The sequence below is a fragment of the Cherax quadricarinatus genome, chromosome 7 (assembly GCF_038502225.1).
Source record: "Cherax quadricarinatus isolate ZL_2023a chromosome 7, ASM3850222v1, whole genome shotgun sequence".
NCBI lineage: Eukaryota > Metazoa > Arthropoda > Malacostraca > Decapoda > Parastacidae > Cherax > Cherax quadricarinatus.
Genome location: NC_091298.1, coordinates 8,649,366 through 8,671,811, shown reverse-complemented (window position 1 = coordinate 8,671,811; position 22,446 = coordinate 8,649,366). Strand labels below are relative to the sequence as shown.

At 39.4% G+C, this 22,446-nt stretch overlaps 1 protein-coding gene across 2 annotated transcripts in view; it reads right to left on the bottom strand.

Moving 5' to 3' along the window:
* Nucleotides 1-22,446, bottom strand: part of ATPCL (ATP-citrate synthase) — a 391,624-nt gene that overhangs the window by 26,023 nt on the left and 343,155 nt on the right. For both annotated transcript variants that reach the window (XM_070082262.1, XM_070082263.1), the window contains 8 exons: nt 19,602-19,725; nt 19,033-19,148; nt 12,451-12,647; nt 6,780-6,939; nt 6,510-6,630; nt 5,460-5,596; nt 4,647-4,748; nt 4,024-4,132 (listed from right to left, as the gene is read on the bottom strand). In XM_070082262.1, coding sequence (XP_069938363.1) covers nt 4,024-4,132; nt 4,647-4,748; nt 5,460-5,596; nt 6,510-6,630; nt 6,780-6,939; nt 12,451-12,647; nt 19,033-19,148; nt 19,602-19,725 — 1,066 coding nt within the window. The remainder of the gene's footprint in view (nt 1-4,023; nt 4,133-4,646; nt 4,749-5,459; nt 5,597-6,509; nt 6,631-6,779; nt 6,940-12,450; nt 12,648-19,032; nt 19,149-19,601; nt 19,726-22,446) is intronic.

Here is a 22,446-nt window from a genome sequence, read left to right as displayed (position 1 = left end):
TGTTGCAAGTATATGGAATAGGTGGTAAGTTACTAAATGCTGTAAAGAGTTTTTATGAGCATAGTGAGGCTCAGGTTAGGGTGTGTAGAAGAGAGGGAGACTACTTCCCAGTAAAAGTAGGTCTTAGACAGGGATGTGTAATGTCACCATGGTTGTTTAATATATTTATAGATGGGGTTGTAAAAGAAGTAAATGCTAGGGTGTTCAGGAGAGGGGTGGGATTAAATTATGGCAAATTAAATACAAAATGGGAACTGACACAGTTGCTTTTTGCTGATGATACTGTACTTATGGGAGATTCTAAAGAAAAATTGCGAAGGTTAGTAGATGAGTTTGGGAGTGTGTGTAAAGGTAGAAAGTTGAAAGTGAACATAGAAAAGAGTAAGGTGATGAGGGTATCAAATGATTTAGATAAAGAAAAACTGGATATCAAATTGGGGAGGAGGAGTATGGAAGACATGAATGTTTTCAGATACTTGGGAGTTGACGTGTCAGCGGATGGATTTATGAAGGATGAGGTTAATCATAGAATTGATGAGGGAAAAAAGGTGAGTGGTGCATTGAGGTATATATGGAGACAAAAAAATGTTATCTACGGAGGCAAAGAATGGAATGTATGAAAGTATAGTAGTACCAACACTCTTATATGGGTGTGAAGCTTGGGTTGTGAATGCAGCAGCAAGGAGGCAGTGGAGATGTCCTGTCTAAGGGCAATGTGTGGTGTACATATTATGCAGAAAATTCGGTGTGTGGAAATTAGGAGAAGGTGTGGAGTTAATAAAAGTATTAGTCAGAGGGCTGAAGAGGGGTTGTTGAGGTGGTTTGGTTATTTAGAGAGAATGAATCAAAGTAGAATGACATGGAAAGAATATAAATCTATAGGGGAAGGAAGGAGGGGTAGGGGTCGTCCTCGAAAAGGTTGGAAAGAAGGGGTAAGGGAGGTTTTGTGGGTGAGGGGCTTGGACTTCCAGCAGGCGTGCGTGAGCACGTTCGATAGGAGTGAATGGAGATGAATGGTATTTGGGACCTGACGATCTGTTGGAGTGTGAGCAGGGTAATATTTAGTGATGGGATTCAGGGAAACCGGTTATTTTTATAGTATAGCCGGACATGAGTCCTGGAAATGGGAAGTACAATGCCTGCACTCTAAAAAAGGGGTTTGGGATATTAGCTGTTTGAAGGGATATGTCGTGCATCTTTATACGTATATGCTTCTAAACTGTTGTGTTCTGAGCACCTCTGCAAAAACAGTGATTATGTGTGAGTGAGGTGAAAGTGTTGAATGATAAAAGTATTTTCTTTTTGGGGATTTTCTTTCTTTTTGGGTCACCCTGCCTCAGTGGGAGACGGCCGACTTGTTAAAAAAAAAAAAAAAAAAAAAATCCTGATGGTGGCTGAATATTAATGGAAATGTTGGTAGCTATGGAGTGCAATAAATTCACAGAAATGCTGATTAACCAGGCAAAAAGGAAGTACTTGAAGACCACACACAGGTATCCAAGGTTTCCTTATCTTTCTGTATCTACAGCCTCTCCTCACTTAGCAACGTACTTATTTACTGATGGCTCAGACTTACGACAGGCTTTCTGACCAGTATGCTTACCTAAATACAGTGGAACCTTGGTTTTCGTCATTAATTCGTTCCAGAAAGTGTGACGAAAACCGAATTCAACAAAAACCAAAGCAATATTTCCCATACAAAATAATGTAAATCCAATTAAAATGTTCCATACAACCAAAAGTATTAACAAAAAATACATTTTAGAGAGAATAACTATAGTTTTACATACAGAAAACAATGAGAAGTAAACATAAAGGGCTAATAAAATGGATAAATGAACATTTAATATCACTTTTACCTTTACTGAAGACTTGTTGGTGTATGGAAGATGCGAGGAGGGGAGAGGTTATTGGAAGGAAGGGGAATCCCCCTCCATAAGGACTTCAGGTATCAAGTCCCTATCCGGGGTTACTTCCCTTCTTTGTCTTTTACTAGCACTGGATCCCTGTCGCACAAAAAATCTGTCCAGAGAGGTCTGTTTCTGGCATCTCTAAGATTTGGCTAAAATGGGACAAGACACTGTCACTGAACACATTGCAGACACTGCTTGCAACAGCTTTGTTAGGGTGATATTTCTCCACAAAACTTTGCAACTCACTCCACTTCGCACACATGTCCTTAGTCACTGAATAAGGCACATTCTTCCCTCTCTCTTCCTCTTCCTCTGAAGCAATTTCCTCAGCTGCGATCTGTTGCTGTTCCAGTTGAAGGTGTTGCAGCTCTTCAGTGGTTAGCTCTTCCCTGTGGTTGTCCACTAACTCTTCCATATCCTGGCCACTCACATCCAACCCCATGGATTTCCCCAAAGAAACAACAGATTCCACAACAGGCATAGGGTTGTCAGGGTCAGCCTAAAACCTTTCTAAATCCTTCTCTTGGACACATTCTGGCCACAATTTCTCGCCTTCTTTATCAAAGGGCTGGCACTCAGAACTTTCTTTGGCCCCGTGGTGGCTTATTTAGCACTCACACTCTATAAACAAGCACAAAAAACAATGGATTATTATGAAATGTCTTGGATGAATACACAGGGTAATGCTCACTCAATGAGAAACAAAGTCAGACCAACTCAGAATGCATGGGATGCTTTGTGTGGGTGCGAGCAGGTGGATACGTTCGGTACAGTGGACCAACGAAAACCAGGGTGATGAATGAAAACTGAGAAAAATTGACAGAAAAAGTCGTTGAAAACTGAATTCTACAAAAACCAGGGCAACCAAAAACCGAGGTTCCACTGTAATGTATATAAGAACTGATTTCCTCTATTCTGTTTGTTACAATATACAGTGGTCCCTCGTTTTTCGTAATTAATCCGTTCCTGGAGGAGCTACTATAAACGAAATTTACGATTTGCGAATCAATTTTCCCCATAAGAAATAATGTAAATACAATTAATCCGTTCCTGACACCCATAAGTATTAAAACAAAAAAATTTTTTACGTGAAATATACATGTAGTACATAAACAATACAATGGGAAATGATGAATGAAACATTAACAGCATAACACTTACCTTTATTGGAGATTCTTCTTAGTGTATGGGAGACTGGAGGAGGAGAGAGGTTGGATTGTTTACAGTTTGGAAGGAGAATCCCCTTCCAGCAACACCTCAGGTACCAATTGCTTCTCTGGAGTTGCTTCTCTTCTCTGTTTCTTAATGCCACTAGGACCACCTTGAGAGTCACTAGTCCTGTCTTGCAAAGTAACTGTGGAGAGAGCTCTGTTTCTGGCGTCTCTTTAACACTTCCCTAAAATGGCCGAAGACTTTGTCATTGTACATATTTCTCACCTTCTTTACCACAGGCTTGGCACTAGGAGCTTTCTTTGGAGCCATGGTAGCTTATTTAGTACTTGCAAGCACTAAAATGAGTGGAATATTATGAAATATTTCGTAGGAGCACTTGAGGGGACCTTCACTCACTGGTAAACAATGCCAGACTGCCTGGGTAGGGAGGCCTCCCCGGCTCACACCGTGCGTACGCGTCCCAGACGAACTACTATTCGCGACTCAACTTATGAAAAGCGAGTCCATGTTTATACGAAAATACCCCTATGATTGGCGAAATTTACGATTGCTGAGAACTACGAAAAGCGAGGGACCACTGTACAGTACACTACTGTATAAACATTTAAAAATACACTAATAATGTTATAAATGGTGCAAGGGTGGCATTAAAGCAATATCAAAGATGGTTGACAAACCCACTACCATTATAGTATGCTCCTCGTTTAGCGACAAATTCGTTGATCGATGTAGTATTAGGAACACAACTCCATCATTAAGCGAGGAGAGGCTGTATATTGTTTCTGATGCTCCAAAAGTATAATTACTTTTTAAATAAAGAAGAAACTTTCCAACGTGTGAATGTAATAGCTACCCCATACATGAATATAGGGTTAAAATAAGACAAAAAAAAAATCTCTTTCTTGTTATGAGTTTTTTCCATATTACACACACTGACCTTGCTCCAAGACAGCAGATATAGGCATGCCAGCATACATCAGCTCTTGTCCTCGTTCATCACTGATAGAGGTCATGAAGGAAGCTGGTTTACGAATTAAACCCAGTTCCTGTAAGATTTATTACATAAAATATGGCCTTTTTATTGGCTGCAGAAAGGAGGTTGTGCAAATATTACACAGAATAAGCATTACCATATGTTAATAGTGCACAATTACTGTATAACCACAGAAGACCAAAACTGCAAGAAATGGTAATTCCTTTATTTCTTCTAAATGTGGCATTTCCATTAGTGACCACAGTTACCTAGTCATCAAGTTACTAGTCTTCAAAATGGTTTTACAAGTTAAACTCGTTTTCATAATTTTATTGTCAAGTAAAAGAAATTCCGAGTTCTTTTCTTTCAGTATTTAATTTATTATAAATTCAGATCAATTAGCTGCAAATAATTTGGACATATCTCTCAAGGTTCTGTAAAGTTCAACAACCTGTTATAATTCTGCTTCAGTGTACATTTAAGCACTTCCCTCTAAAGTGATAACCAAACGTATTACACTGATGGAACAATATCAAAGATCATACTATACATTAATTATCAGTAACTTCATTTAAGCCAGAACTCACTCTGGCCCAGTTGAAGTCCATTGGCACAGTTGGGGGAGGAACTTCTTCCTTAGGTACAATAATACCCTCTTGTAGCAGACCCTGATACACTCTCTTGATCTCCTGCAATGATATACATTATCAAGAAAAGTGTAACCCAACTTATCACTATGAAACACATTCTGCTCCCTAATTTCACACCTTCATTAAAGCAAGTTTTGGTCAACAGATCCTTCATTATGCAGGGACTGCAGTTGAAGGTTTTGAACAAATTTTATGCAATGTCAGAAATCAAAACAGTAAAATTCTGCAAAAAGGTTTGAATAAACTAAAAATACAGAGATACAAAAAATTATGAAAGCTAGGGGGTATCAATAAATGACACTGGGTTAAAACTAAAGTTCACAATCTCAAAGTAAGAAGGTATGCAGTACAGGACACTAAGTTTAGTAGACAGCTACAGTATGATCCAAGAGACAGGTGGTGGTCTGTGCTACAACCACGGGCAATGTGTGAAACCAATAAAGTACACCAAAAGCACAGATCTAATTTTCTAACTGCAAATAGATGATGAATTATGCAATCACTCCAAGAGGAATTCAGTATAATGTATAGAATCTGAAAATACAAGGAAATGAGAGTGACATCTCTTATTATACAAGATTTATTTTTTAACAAGGTACCATATTTTGATGCCAAAGTACGCACAAATTTGTGTACTTATCACTTATACTGATAAAAGTTAATTTTGGCACAAATTACAGAAATTATTTGCCAGAACAAATGGAATTCTGCCCCAATTAGTCCAGAGGAAATTCAATGGTCTATACTTACCTCACCAAGTTCATCAAAGCTGGGTGGAACATGTGCACCACAATCAGACAGGGCCTTGTTCTTAGCTATGGCTGTCTCACTGTCAGCATTAGCACATGCACCAGCATGACCAAACTGGACCTCAGAAGTAAACATACCTGAAATAACAATAAAATTTACCATGAGTGACCTCTTTCCTACTGATTTGAAAGATGTAATATAACTGAGTGTAGATAAGGTTAAAAGCCAGAAGAAATAGGGAAGACTATAGAATGTGAAAAAAAATTATTAAGATTGTACAGTGAATGGGAGGCAACCAAGTCCAATCCAAGAAAAGATGAATCCACTTCCTTGGATCATGAGATGCCTCACTGGCATCAAAACACCTACCCTGAGGGGATGTGGTTAAACAGAGGAATATATAACAATTTCCTATCATAGCTTTTTAAATAATGAGAAACCAAGAAAATAGGATAATCATAATACAGGCTTTAATTTTAATGTTATTTTACATAGGTATAAGAAATACTACCAATTTGTGGTTTACCATGCTTTAATTACAAGGTAAGTGCCAAGTCACTAATGTTCACAGAGAAAATGACCAAATCATGTATGTGGAGTATCACCTAACCTAACACTGCAAAAATTTATTATATAAAAATGCAATAAACAGGTATTCACATGTACTGTACGCCATACTGAGTAAATGATTAGCATAGTTTATGAAGTACTGAAATGTATTACTATAACAATTTGTCTGAAATGTATTCATATTTGATTAACATACAAAACTTTTTTCTCCATGGGGAAGTGGAACAGAATTCTTCCTCCATAAGCCACGAATGTCGCAATACACGACTAAAATGCCGGAGGCAAGGGGTTAGTAACCCCTTCTCCTGTATATATTACTAAATTTAAAAGAAGAAACTTTTGTTTTTCCTTTTGAGCCACCCCACCTCAGTGGGATATGGCTGGTACGTTGGGGGGGGGGGGGGGAGAAAAAAAAAATTAAATCAGAGACAACTTCACGTTCTTCCAAAAATCATTATATAAAATATGTTGTAAACTTACCAGCACATGTTCCAATGCACCAAGCAACAAGGGGTTTGACAATACGTTCCTCCTTCAATGCCTGGCACACCTCATATTCTTCAATACCACCCACCTCACCAAGGAGAACAAGCATCTTCACCTGTCCCAAAAACAAAAATATCTAAGTAATACTTTCACTCATATCACTGATACTTGTGATACTGTACTCCACTATCATACTGTTTAAAGTGATTGTCAAGAGCTTTATATTTTAAATTAAATATTACTGCATAGAGTACTTCAACCTACCTCAGGGTTGTCATGATAGCGAAGAAGATGATCCATGAAGGTGGTTCCAGGATAGCGATCACCGCCAATAGCCACACCTTCATAGACACCATCAGTGTTATGAGATATGATATTGTTGAGCTCATTGGACATGCCACCAGATCGTGACACATAAGCAACACTGCAAATGATAACTGCATTATGATGTACCCACATTGAGGACAAATTATTATTAGTACATTTAAGTTATGAATGCAAGGGACTGACATACAACAGACAAATGAGAGAGAGTTAGATAGGAGTGAATGGAGGCAAGAGATTTTTATGACTTGACGAGCTGTTGGAATGTAAGGTAACATCTGTGAAGGAATTCATGGAAACCAGTTAGAGCACCTTGAGTCCTGGAAATGAGAAGTACAGTAGTACCTCGGTACTACTGTACTCAGTACGTAGTCAACAGTGTGCTCGACAATCGACCAAACAATGCAAGTCAGCCTCCCCACAGCTGTCGCTCAGATCAAAACTCTGCTAAACTTCATTGTAAACTATTTCGTGCTTCTTCACATTTTTTGGTGTTTTTTTATATTATTTGTATAAATAACAGCCAACCAAAAATAAAACTGGTTAGAGTCACAATAGAGATGAAAAATTATTATTAATTATTCCTTATGGGAAAATTTTGTTCAGTACTCAAACAGATCGGCACTCGAACAGCCTTCTGGAACGAATTAAGTGAGTACTGAGGTACTACTGTACACTGCCTGCACTCTTAAGGAGGGGTGGGCATACTGAAGTTTAGAGGGGCATTTGAACTGTGGTATTGGCACACTTCTGGCAAAACAGTTTTGGAGTGAATAATGGTTAAAGTGTTTCTTCTTTTTGGGGTCACCCTACCTTAGTGGGAGATAACCAGTGCTAAAAAAAAAAATCAAAGGGAAGCACTAAACCCGTAGAAGTCTTATAGAGCCTGAGGAATGGAAGGCAATCAAATTTGGTCCAAGTGGAGTATAATTCCATTTCCTTAAATCAAGAGTCCCTCACCAGCACATAGGAGGGTACAGGGGACCAAGTCTGTGGTTTATTGAGGTCCCACACACACTTGTGACTAGTTTAAAATTTCTTTTAATATCAGTCTGGCCATAACTACTTGATCAGCCAGGTTATTTCTCCCCAAGACCAACAGACAGGTGAGTACATAATGAACGTGCCTGGTAGAACTTTTACTTTAAAGTTGTATGGTTGACATAACTTATGAGAATATTTTTTTTTTTCTCAACAAGTCGGCTGTCTCCCACCGAGGCGGGGTGACCCAAAGAGAAAGAAAATCCCCAAAAAGAAAATACCTTCATCATCATTCAACATTTTCACCTCACTCACACAATCACTGCTTTTGCAGAGGTGCCTAGAATACAACAGCTTAGAAGTATATGCATATAAAAATACACAATGTATCTCTCCAAACTGCCAATATCCCAAACCCCTCCTTTAAAGTGCATGCATTGTACTTTCCATTTCCAGGACTTAAGTCCAGTAATATAAAATAACCGGTTTCCCTGAATCCCTTCACTAAATATTACCCTGCTCACACTCCAACAGATCGTCAGGTCCCAAATACCATTTGTCTCCATTCACTCCTATCTAACACGCTCACGCATGCCTTTGCTGAAGTCCAAACCCCTTGCCCACAACACCTCCTTTACCCCCTCCCTCCAACCTTTTTGAGGACGACCTCTACCCTGCCTTCCTTCCCCTACAGATTTATATGCTCTCCATGTCATTCTACTTTGATCCATTCTCTCTAAATGACCAAACCACCTCAACAAACCCTCTTCAGCCCTCTGACTAATACTTTTATTAACTCCACACCTCCTAATTTCCACACTCTGAATTTTCTGCATAATATTCACACCACACCTTGCTCTCAAACAGGACATCTCCACTGCCTCCTCGCTGCAGCATTCACAACCCAAGCTTCACACCCATATAAGAGCGTTGGTACTACTATACTTTCATACATTCCCTTCTTTGCCTCCATAGATAACATTTTTTGCCTCCACATATACCTCAATGCACCACTCACCTTTTTTCCTTCATCAATTCTATGATCAACCTCATCCTTCATAAATCCATCCGTTGACACTTCAACTCCCAAATATCTGAAAACATTCACTTCTTCCATACTCCTCCTCCCTAATTTGATATCCAATTTTTCTTTATCTGAATCATTTGATACTCTCATCACCTTACTCTTTTCTATATTCGCTTTCAACTTTCTACCTTTACACACATTCCCAAATTTGTCCACTAACCTTTGCAATTTTCCTTTAGAATCTCCCATAAGCACAGTATCATCAGCAAAAAGTAACTGTCACTTCCCCATTTTGTATTTAATTCCCCATAATTTAATCCCACAACTCTCCCGAACACTCTAGCATTTACTTCTTTTACAACCCCATCTATAAATATATTAAACAACCATTGTGACATTACACATCCCTGTCCAAGACCTACTTTTACCGGGAAGTAGTCTCCCTCTCTTCTACACATCCTAACCTGAGCCTCACTATCCTCATAAAAACTCTTTACAGCATTTAGTAACTTACCACCTATTCCATATACGTACTTGCAACATCTGCCATATTGCTCCACTATCATATGCCTTTTCTAAATCCATAAATGCAATAAAAACGTCCCTACCTTTATCTAAATACTGCTCACATATATGCTTCAATGTAAACACTTAATCTACACATCCCCTACCTATTCTAAAACCTCCTTGATCATCCGCAATTCTACATTCTGTCTTACCCCTAATTCTTTCAATAATAACCCTACCGTACACTTTTCCTGGTATACTCGGTAAACTTATTCCTTTATAATTTTTACAATCTCTTTTGTCCCCCTTCACTTTATATAAAGGGACTATACACGCTCTCCGCCAATCCCTAGGTACCTTCACCTCTTTCATGCATTTATTAAACAAAAATACCAACCACTCCAACACTATGTCCCCCCCCTGCTTTTAATATTTGTCATGATCCCGTCAGTTCCAGCTGCTTTACCCCCTTTCATTCTACATAATGCCTCATGCACCTCCCCCACACTCACATCCTGCTCTATTATTTTATTATTTTTATTATCACACTAGCCGATTCCCACCAAGGCAGGGTGGCCCGAAAAAGAAAAACTTTCACCATCATTCACTCCATCACTGTCTTGCCAGAAGGGTGCTTTACACTACAGTTTTTAAACTGCAACATTAACACCCCTCCTTCAGAGTGCAGGCACTGTACTTCCCATCTCCAGGACTCAAGTCCGGCCTGCCGGTTTCCCTGAACCCCTTCATAAATGTCACTTTGCTCACACTCCAACAGCACGTCAAGTATTAAAAACCATTCGTCTCCATTCACTCCTATCAAACACGCTCGCACACGCCTGCTGGAAGTCCAAGCCCCTCGCACACAAAACCTCCTTTACCCCCTCCCTCCAACCTTTCCTAGGCCGACCCTATCCCGCCTTCCTTCCTCTACAGACTGATACACTCTTGAAGTCATTCTGTTTCGCTCCATTCTCTCTACATGTCCGAACCACCTCAACAACCCTTCCTCAGCCCTCTGGACAACAGTTTTGGTAATCCCGCACCTCCTCCTAACTTCCAAACTACGAATTCTCTGCATTATATTCACACCACACATTGCCCTCAGACATGACATCTCCACTGCCTCCAGCCTTCTCCTCGCTGCAACATTCATCACCCATGCTTCACACCCATATAAGAGTGTTGGTAAAACTATACTCTCATACATTCCCCTCTTTGCCTCCAAGGACAAAGTTCTTTGTCTCCACAGACTCCTAAGTGCACCACTCACCCTTTTCCCCTCATCAATTCTATGATTCACCTCATCCTTCATAGACCCATCCGCTGACACGTCCACTCCCAAATATCTGAATACATTCACCTCCTCCATACTCTCTCCCTCCAATCTGATATCCAATCTTTCATCACCTAATATTTGTTATCCTCATAACCTTACTCTTTCGTGTATTCACTTTTAATTTTCTTCTTTTGCACACCCTACCAAATTCATCCACCAATCTCTGCAACTTCTCTTCAGAATCTCCCAAGAGCACAGAGTCATCAGCAAAGAGCAACTGTGACAACTCCCACTTTATGTGTGATTCTTTATCTTGTAACTCCACGCCTCTTGTCAAGACCCTCGCATTTACTTCTCTTACACCCCCATCTATAATATATTAAACAACCACGGTGACATCACACATCCTTGTCTAAGGCCTACTTTTACTGGGAAATAATTTCCCTCTTTCCTATGTACTCTAACTTGAGCCTCACTATCCTCGTAAAAACTCTTCACTGCTTTCAGTAACCTACCTCCTACACCATACACCTGCAACATCTGCCACATTGCCCCGCTATCCACCCTGTCATACGCCTTTTCCAAATCCATAAATGCCACAAAGACCTCTTTAGCCTTATCTAAATACTGTTCACTTATATGTTTCACTGTAAACACCTGGTCCACACACCCCCTACCTTTCCTAAAGCTGCCTTGTTCATCTGCTATCCTATTCTCAGTCTTACTTTTAATTCTTTCAATAATAACTACCATACACTTTACCAGGTATACCCAACAGACTTATCCCCCTATAATTTTTGCACTCTCTTTTGTCCCCTTTGCCTTTATACAAAGGAACTATGCATGCTCTCTGCCAGTCCCTAGGTACCTTACCCTCTTCCATACATTTATTAAATAATTGCACCAACCACTCCAAAACTATATCCCCACCTGCTTTTAACATTTCTATCTTTATCCCATCAATCCCAGCTGCCTTACCCCCTTTCATTTTACCTACTGCCTCACGAACTTCCCCCACACTCAAAACTGGCTCTTCCTCACTCCTACAAGATGTTATTCCTCCTTGCCCTATACACGAAATCACAGCTTCCCTATCTTCATCAACATTTAACAATTCCTCAAAATATTCCCTCCATCTTCCCAATACCTCTAACTCTCCATTTAATAACTCTCCTCTCCTATTTTTAACTGACAAATCCATTTCTCTAGGCTTCCTTAACTTGTTAATCTCACTCCAAAACTTTTTCTCATTTTCAACAAAATTTGTTGATAACATCTCACCCACTCTCTCATTTGCTCTCTTTTTACATTGCTTCACCACTCTCTTAACCTCTGCTCTATATTATATATTATACACACTATTTCCTAGGCAGTTTCCAATATTTCTTACTTGCTCAGGGATTTCCTCAGCCACTACCAAGAGTGGTTCAGACAAGAAAAATATTTTCTTTAATTCCTAGTATTTCTACTATATCTTTAAGTGGTCCCTTAAGATATTAATCCATTCCAGAAAATGCATCATATCTCAAGATAATGATCACACTAAGCAGTTCTACATTTTATCAAAAGCACGATCTTTAACCAAGCAATTTTGATTCGTCAAGAATCAAAATGTAAATTTTTATATTATCATATATTATGAAAGTTAGAAAACCAAGCAGATGATTTATCATGGGAGTAAGGGGAAGGGATGGGGGAAGGTGAAAACATGATAGCACACTTAAGATTGTTTTGAAGTGGATAATATAGTATTTAATAGTAGTATATGACAAAATTTACTTCCAAACTCTAAATAATTTCCTATCAACAAAACAGACCTTCCAGGTCGGTAGAGTTTGGAGTGAAGAATGTTATCCATCATGCCTCCGGTATTGCCAATCTTGAAGCATCCTGGTTTTACACCACCCACAGTTGCTGGCCCAATTATAGACACTCCCTTTTCATTAGCCTTCCTTATCAGGATTCTAGTTAGATTTTCCGGTATTCCTTCAGCAATGATAGCAATGGTGCGGATCTGAAGGCAAAGAAGGCATTTAAGGAATAGGGTAATTCCAGTAAGTGATGAAACAGCTAATATAAGTTTAATACCAAAACTTTAGATACTGAAGTATTTAAACTCAAAAATTATTTTACGAAAAACATCAATCACTTCAGATGATGATAATTCATATAAAATATCTTTAAAAAGTTATTTATAATTTACTGACATTTTATCCATTGAAATAAAACTGATATAAAAAACTAAACATACATCACTAACAATCTCCTGCTTTCTTTAACTACAGTATTAACTTTAATCATTCCTAATTACAGTAATTGGCTATGTATTATATGGATCAATTAATATAGTTTATATACGCACATGCATATATATATATACATACATCTAGGTTTTTCTCCTTTTTCTAAATAGCTCTTGTTCTTCTTTATTTCTTCTATTGTCCATGGGGAAGTGGAAAAGAATCTTTCCTCCGTAAGCCATGCGTGTCGTATGAGGCGACTAAAATGCCGGGAGCAATGGGCTAGTAACCCCTTCTCCTGTAAACACTTACTAAAAAAGAGAAGAAAAACTTTATAAAACTGGGATGCTTAAATGTGCGTGGATGTAGTGCGGATGACAAGAAACAGATGATTGCTGATGTTATGAATGAAAAGAAGTTGGATGTCCTGGCCCTAAGCGAAACAAAGCTGAAGGGGGTAGGAGAGTTTCAGTGGGGGGAAATAAATGGGATTAAATCTGGAGTATCTGAGAGAGTTAGAGCAAAGGAAGGGGTAGCAGTAATGTTAAATGATCAGTTATGGAAGGAGAAAAGAGAATATGAATGTGTAAATTCAAGAATTATGTGGATTAAAGTAAAGGTTGGATGCGAGAAGTGGGTCATAATAAGCGTGTATGCACCTGGAGAAGAGAGGAATGCAGAGGAGAGAGATAGATTTTGGGAGATGTTAAGTGAATGTATAGGAGCCTTTGAACCAAGTGAGAGATTAATTGTGGTAGGGGACCTGAATGCTAAAGTAGGAGAAACTTTTAGAGAGGGTGTGGTAGGTAAGTTTGGGGTGCCAGGTGTAAATGATAATGGGAGCCCTTTGATTGAACTTTGTATAGAAAGGGGTTTAGTTATAGGTAATACATATTTTAAGAAAAAGAGGATAAATAAGTATACAAGATATGATGTAGGGCAAAATGACAGTAGTTTGTTGGATTATGTATTGGTAGATAAAAGACTGTTGAGTAGACTTCAGGATGTACATGTTTATAGAGGGGCCACAGATATATCAGATCACTTTCTAGTTGTAGCTACACTGAGAGTAAAAGGTAGATGGGATACAAGGAGAATAGAAGCATCAGGGAAGAGAGAGGTGAAGGTTTATAAACTAAAAGAGGAGGCAGTTAGGGTAAGATATAAACAGCTATTGGAGGATAGATGGGCTAATGAGAGCATAGGCAAGGGGGTCGAAGAGGTATGGGGTAGGTTTAAAAATGTAGTGTTAGAGTGTTCAGCAGAAGTTTGTGGTTACAGGAAAGTGGGTGCGGGAGGGAAGAGGAGCGATTGGTGGAATGATGATGTAAAGAGAGTAGTAAGGGAGAAAAAGTTAGCATATGAGAAGTTTTTACAAAGTAGAAGTGATGCAAGGAGGGAAGAGTATATGGAGAAAAAGAGAGAGATTAAGAGAGTGGTGAAGCAATGTAAAAAGAGAGCAAATGAGAGAGTGGGTGAGATGTTATCAACAAATTTTGTTGAAAATAAGAAAAAGTTTTGGAGTGAGATTAACAAGTTAAGAAAGCCTAGAGAACAAATGGATTTGTCAGTTAAAAATAGGAGAGGAGAGTTATTAAATGGAGAGTTAGAGGTATTGGGAAGATGGAGGGAATATTTTGAGGAATTGTTAAATGTTGATGAAGATAGGGAAGCTCTGATTTCGTGTATAGGGCAAGGAGGAATAACATCTTGTAGGAGTGAGGAAGAGCCAGTTGTGAGTGTGGGGGAAGTTCGTGAGGCAGTAGGTAAAATGAAAGGGGGTAAGGCAGCCGGGATTGATGGGATAAAGATAGAAATGTTAAAAGCAGGTGGGGATATAGTTTTGGAGTGGTTGGTGCAATTATTTAATAAATGTATGGAAGAGGGTAAGGTATCTAGGGATTGGCAGAGAGCATGCATAGTTCCTTTGTATAAAGGCAAAGGGGATAAAAGAGAGTGCAAAAATTATAGGGGGATAAGTCTGCTGAGTATACCTGGTAAAGTGTATGGTAGAGTTATTATTGAAAGAATTAAGAGTAAGACGGAGAATAGGATAGCAGATGAACAAGGAGGCTTTAGGAAAGGTAGGGGGTGTGTGGACCAGGTGTTCACAGTGAAACATATAAGTGAACAGTATTTAGATAAGGCTAAAGAGGTCTTTGTGGCATTTATGGATTTGGAAAAGGCGTATGACAGGGTGGATAGGGGGGCAATGTGGCAGATGTTGCAAGTATATGGTGTAGGAGGTAGGTTACTGAAAGCAGTGAAGAGTTTTTACGAGGATAGTGAGGCTCAAGTTAGAGTATGTAGGAAAGAGGGAAATTATTTCCCAGTAAAAGTAGGCCTTAGACAAGGATGTGTGATGTCACCGTGGATGTTTAATATATTTATAGATGGGGTTGTAAGAGAAGTAAATGCGAGGGTCTTGACAAGAGGCGTGGAGTTAAAAGATAAAGAATCACACACAAAGTGGGAGTTGTCACAGCTGCTCTTTGCTGATGACACTGTGCTCTTGGGAGATTCTGAAGAGAAGTTGCAGAGATTGGTGGATGAATTTGGTAGGGTGTGCAAAAGAAGAAAATTAAAGGTGAATACTGGAAAGAGTAAGGTTATGAGGATAACAAAAAGATTAGGTGATGAAAGATTGAATATCAGATTGGAGGGAGAGAGTATGGAGGAGGTGAATGTATTCAGATATTTGGGAGTGGACGTGTCAGCGGATGGGTCTATGAAAGATGAGGTGAATCATAGAATTGATGAGGGGAAAAGAGTGAGTGGTGCACTTAGGAGTCTGTGGAGACAAAGAACTTTGTCCTTGGAGGCAAAGAGGGGAATGTATGAGAGTATAGTTTTACCAACGCTCTTATATGGGTGTGAAGCATGGGTGATGAATGTTGCAGCGAGGAGAAGACTGGAGCCAGTGGAGATGTCATGTCTGAGGGCAATGTGTGGTGTGAATATAATGCAGAGAATTCGTAGTTTGGAAGTTAGGAGGAGGTGCGGGATTACCAAAACTGTTGTCCACAGGGCTGAGGAAGGGTTGTTGAGGTGGTTCGGACATGTAGAGAGAATGGAGCGAAACAGAATGACTTCAAGAGTGTATCAGTCTGTAGTGGAAGGAAGGCGGGGTAGGGGTCGGCCTAGGAAAGGTTGGAGAGAGGGGGTAAAGGAGGTTTTGTGTGCGAGGGGCTTGGACTTCCAGCAGGTATGCATGAGCGTGTTTGATAGGAGTGAATGGAGACAAATGGTTTTTAATACTTGACGTGCTGTTGGAGTGTGAGCAAAGTAACATTTATGAAGGGGTTCAGGGAAACCGGCAGGCCGGACTTGAGTCCTGGAGATGGGAAGTACAGTGCCTGCACTCTGAAGGAGGGGTGTTAATGTTGCAGTTTAAAAACTGTAGTGTAAAGCACCCTTCTGGCAAGACAGTGATGGAGTGAATGATGGTGAAAGTTTTTCTTTTTCGGGCCACCCTGCCTTGGTGGGAATCGGCCAGTGTGATAATAAATAAATAAATAATATAGTTTACTCCTGGAGTATACCTGGAGGGGGTTTTTGGGGGTTAATGCCCCCATGGCTGGGTCTGTGACCAGGCCTCATGGTGGATCAAGGCCTGATCAATCAGGCTGTTACTGCTGGCCACACAAACAGACATACGAACCACAGCCTGGCTGGTCTGGTACAGACTTTAGATGTCTGTCCAGTGCTTTCTTGAAGACAGCCAGGGGTCTACTGGTAATACCCCTTATGTATGCTGGTAAGCACTTAAACTGTCTTGGTCCTCTAACACTTACTTTGTTGTCTCCTAGCTTACTTATGGCATCCCTGTTTTTCAATGGGGGGGGAAAGTTGCATCTGCCAAGTCTTTTGCTTTCAAAGGGAGTGATTTTCATGCGCAAATCTGGGACTAGTCCCTCTAGGGGATACAAATCAAGGGACTTTAAGGGATTGAAGACAATCATGGGCTTGGCATCCCTAGTTTTGAAGGTTCTCATTATCCATCCTATCATTTTCCTAGCAGATGTACTAGTTACATTGTGATCTTTGAAAGTGAGATCCTCTGACACTATCACTCCCAGGTCCTTCACATTAGTTTTTTGCTCCACTGTGTGGTTGGAACTTGTCTTAGACTCGAATACAGTTTTAATTTCCTCGAGTTTTCCATAGTGGAGTAATTGAAATTTGTCTTCATTGAACTTCTTATTTCTTCTGCAGTCCATTTAATGATTTGGTTGATGTCTGTTTGGACACTCAGTGTCTTCAATGGATGACACTGTCACGAAAATTCAGGTGTCATCAGCAAAAGAAGACATGGTGCTGTGGCTTACACCTCTGTCAATGTCAGATATGAGGATGAGGAACAGGATGGGAGTGCTCTACTTTGTAGAACAGAGCTCTTCACTGTAGCTGCCTCTGATTTTACTGTTTACTATTACTCTGTGTTCTATTTGTTAAGTTACAGATCCATCTACCAAGTTATAGATCCATCTACTCTTTGTTAAGAAGTTATAGATTCATCTATCAACGATTATGGTGTAATAGTGCATTTTGTGCACTGCTACACCATGATCGCACTTGTCGAAGGCTTTCGCAAAGTCTGTATGCTACATCTGTATTTTGTTTGTCCTCCAGAATATCCAAGACCATGCCGTAGTGATTCAGTAGCTGCGATAGGCAGGAGCGACCAGCTCTAAACCCATGCTGCCCTGGGTTGTATAACTGATGAGTAAATGGGTGGTGATCTTGCTTCTTATAACCCTTTCAAAGATTTTTATGTGGAACATTAGTGCTATTGGTTTGTAATTCTTTGCAATTACTTCACTGCCACCTTTGTGGAGGGGGACTACGTCTGCTGTTTTTAATGACTGTGGGATGACCCGTGTCTATGCTTCCTCTCCAAAAAATATGAGAGGCCTCTTGCAGTTCTTGATGAACACAAAGTTCCACTAGTCTGGGCCTGGGGCAGAGTGCATGAGCATGTCATTTATTGCTTTTTCAAAGTCTTGTGGTGTTATGATGATATCAGATTTTTTTAATTAACCAAATTTTGAGCCTCGGTCATAAAAACTTCATTTATATTGTCGACTCTTAGTCTGGTTAACATCTCACTAAATGCTGAGTCATGTTGGGACTTGAGTATCTCTCTCATTTCTTTGCTGTCATCTGTGTAAGTCCCATCTTGTCTAACCAGGGGTCCAATACTAGATGTTTTTGCCCTAGATTTGGCACAAGAAAAGAAGTATTTTGAGTTTCATTTATGGCTTTAAGTTCTTTCGGTGTTCCTTATCTCCTGTATGATTCCTTAAGCTTAAGTTCGATATTTGCTATTTCTCTGACCAGTGCCTCCTGTCGTATTTCAGATGTATTGGCCCCTTTCAACAGCTTTGTGATTCTTCGCTTTCACCTGTATAGTGTCTCTCTTTCTAGTTTACATCTTCTCTTTTTTCTTAAAGAAATGTGCCTTCAGCATACTTCAAGTGCCACAGAGTTAATTCTTTCTAGTCAAAGGATCAGATCTGTATTGTTTGTTTCATTCAGGATGTGGTTCATATGATCTCGCTATGTTTTTGTTACTGAAGTTGAATTTGGGGAAGGCACCTTCATAACTGATCACCATACACTGATCAGGATCCCTGTGCATACATGTCTACTTCTATCATGTTATGATCTGAGTATATTGTCTTTGACACTGTTATATTTCATATCAGATCATTATTATTAGTGAAGATGAGGCCACATGTATTTTCCAGTCTTGTTGGCTCCACTATTTGCCAGCTTAAGGTGAATTTATTGCAGAGATTTAATAGCTCATGTGTGAATTTTCATCTGAGCTGCCTCCTAGGGTTATATCTGCTAAAACATTACTTGCTACCTTCCTCCATTTTAGGTGTCAAGTCGAAATCACCCAGCAGCAAGGTGTTTGGGGCGGGAGTTGGGAGATTTTCCAGACAGTGGTCAGTTTTGTTCCTGGAACTGTTGGGAAGCTGCATCAGGAGGCTTGTACACAACCACAATGATAAAGTTTTAGTTTTCAATCTTTACTGCCAAAACTTCAACTACATCATTTGAGGTGTTTAGTAATTCTGAGCAAATGAGCAGCTCTGACATACAGGCCAATATTTTATTTCAAAATATAATTTCATTGCAGTTTATACTCACTTGTGGGAAAGCCAGAGTTTCTACAGTTGAGTCAAATGCAGAACGCAAGGATGCAAAATTTATGAGAACATCTGCATCTGAATGCTTTTTCATAGCATCTGCCATACTCTTGTACACTGAAAAAAAATTTGTAATTTAACAATATTAAAGGCACTTTCAATTTGCATACACTTTGAAGACTTGTTATCAAATCACAGTTACTGGCCAATTAAAAATCTTTCTGTTGAGTATAACAAAAGTTAAAATTTCCTAAAAGTGCTTGAAAATACAACATATTACTAAAAAGAAATACTATTAATGGCATAACAAAAGCTGTACAGAAAGGAGTAAGATCAATGAGCAAGATTAATGTGCCCATTCTTCAATTATGATAATTAGCTTAAAAAGAATCTTAATGGCTTTCATTAATCATTCTTAAAATTCACATGATCTTACATGCTCCAGATTCCAAAGATGGCAGCTTTCTGGTGAGTGAATACAATGAATTACCATCAAGAATACAGTATACAGAAAATCTTAAGAATTGCAAAATACCATTTAAAAACAGATCAAATTTCAAAAACGCTGACCTGGCACAAGTATTTCTTTGTGTCCCCAATAGAACTTCTGCTTATGATCACCAGTAAAAGGGTACACCATGGCTGCTACTGATGGCTCAGAGCGTGAACACACGAAGTCGAAGTCCAACATGCCCTGCATGAAGTTTAATTATTTTTAACAATCTTCTATAAAAATTAATTTTTGTGACTGCGATATAAACACAGTAATAAGAATATTAAATATATTGTAATACAGGCGTTCCTTGATGTATGATATTTCAAATTTGCAATGGCGCAAAAGCAAATACAGTGGACCCCCGCTTAACGATCACCTCCCAATGCGACCAGTTATGTAAGTGTATTTATGTAAGTGCGTTTGTACGTGTATGTTTGGGGGTCTGAAATGGACTAATCTACTTCACAATATTCCTTATGGGAACAAATTCGGTCAGTACTGGCACCTGAACATACTTCTGGAATGAAAAAATATCGTTATCCGGGGGTCCACTGTACTTTGGGTAATTCTCTCAATTGCTCAAGATAATTACCCAGCATGAAGGCAGCAAGTCCGTAACTTGTATTCATTCATTTACTTTTTAATACTGGTATTTAGTTACAATAATTTGTTTATTTACTTATTCAGCAACTAATTATTTATTACTTATTTATTTAACATATATTCATAACAGATTTAAGCCAACAGGTGTTTAGGAGAGGAAGCAAGTACAGTGGACCCCCGCATAACGATCACCTCCGAATGCGACCAATTATGTAAGTGTATTTATGTAAGTGCGTTTGTACGTGTATGTTTGGGGCTGTGAAATGTACTAATCTACTTCACAATATTCCTTATGGGAACAAATTCGGTCAGTACTGGCACCTGAACATACTTCTGGAGTGAAAAAATATCGTTAACCGGGGGTCCACTGTAGTAGTAAGGGTGTTGCTAAAGATATGGGTGTTCTATAAGCGTAAGGGTAGAGTTCATGGAGTAATTGTGGAAATAGGACGAGTTTGTCGGAACATATCATCATCGTAAATCAAGGAGCACCTGTAATTTAAATGAAACACTTTATAGTTAACCTGTGAAATGGCTGAAACACTGAACAAGACAAGTTTTCCTTGTTTAATACTCCAACTGTCTCCCACTGATGTAGGGTGACCCAATGAAGAAAACACTTTCACTGTCCCTTATTCAATCTGTCTTGCCAGAAGAGTGGCAGCATCACAGTTCAGATGATCCTCCAAACTGCAACATCCCCACCTCTCCTTCAGAGTGCAGTCACTATATTTCCCCACCTCCAGAAATCAAGTCTGGCTAACCAGTTTTCCCTGAATTTCTTCACATTACCTTCCTCGCACTCCAACAGCGTGTCAAATTCAATTAAATTTTTATTCTCTATAAGGGATACAATGTGGGGTTTACAGGTTTTGGGTATTGTGTGATTTACATGTTATAAAATACTAATTACAGAGGGGGGCCACTAGGACACCTAGCATGGCTAGGCATTTCGGGCAGACTTAGATTAAAGGAGGTTTTGTGTGCGAGGGGCTTGGACTTCCAGTAGGCATGCGTGAGTGTGTTTGATAGGAGTGAATGGAGACAAATGGTTTTTAATACTTGACGTGCTGTTGGAGTGTGAGCAAAGTAACATTTATGAAGGGGTTCAGGGAAACCGGCAGGCCGGACTTGAGTCCTGGAGATGGGAAGTACAGTGCCTGCACTCTGAAGGAGGGGTGTTAATGTTGCAGTTTAAAAACTGTAGTGTAAAGCACCCTTCTGGCAAGACAGTGATGGAGTGAATGATGGTGAAAGTTTTTCTTTTTCGGGCCACCCTGCCTTGGTGGGAATCGGCCATTGTGATGATAAAAAATAATAATTAAATCCTTACAGATTATAGTGTTAAGGCTAAGTGACCATCATAATTTGAGAGTTTAGCAATGTGAATGCTTTTGTTTTGGCACAATACAAAGTGTCTTTCTTCTTCTCTTTTTTAGTAATTGTATACAGGAGAAGGGGTTACTAGCCCATTGCTCCCGGCATTTTAGTCGCCTCATACGACACGCATGGCTTACGGAGGAAAGATTCTTTTCCACTTCCCCATGGACAATAGAAGAAATAAAAAAGAACAAGAGCTATTTAGAAAAAGGAGAAAAACCTAGATGTATGTATATATATATATGCATGTGCGTGTCTGTGAAGTGTGACCAAAGTGTAAGTAGGAGTAGCAAGATATCCCTGTTATCTTAGCGTGTTTATGAGACAGAAAAAGAAACCAGCAATCCTACCATCATGCAAAACAGTTACAGGTTTTTGTTTCACAGTCATCTGGCAGGACGGTAGTACTTCCCTGGGTGGTTGCTGTCTACCAACCTACTACCTTGACTTGAGTCCTGGAGATGGGAAGTACAGTGCCTGCACTCTGAAGGAGGGGTGTTAATGTTGCAGTTTAAAAACTGTAGTGTAAAGCACCCTTCTGGCAAGACAGTGATGGAGTGAATGATGGTGAAAGTTTTTCTTTTTCGGGCCACCCTGCCTTGGTGGGAATCGGCCGGTGTGATAATAAAATAAAAAATAAACAAAGTGTCTATATTGGAGTATCATAGGCAAACTTATGACTAGTTAGGATTTATTATTTTAAGATTAAGATTAGTATTTCTGGGTTTACAGTCAGTGGGTGAGTGTAATTGTGAACCACCAGGTGGTTATCATGTAGTTAGTTGTCGGGGTGTATCAGGGAGATAAGATGTTTTCTAACTGTAGTTTTGAAAGTGATGAATGTGTCTGCAGTTCTAGAGTTTTCAGGTAGGGTGTTCCAGATTTTAGGTCCTTTGAAATACATTGAATTTTTGTAAAGGTTTAGTCGAACACGGG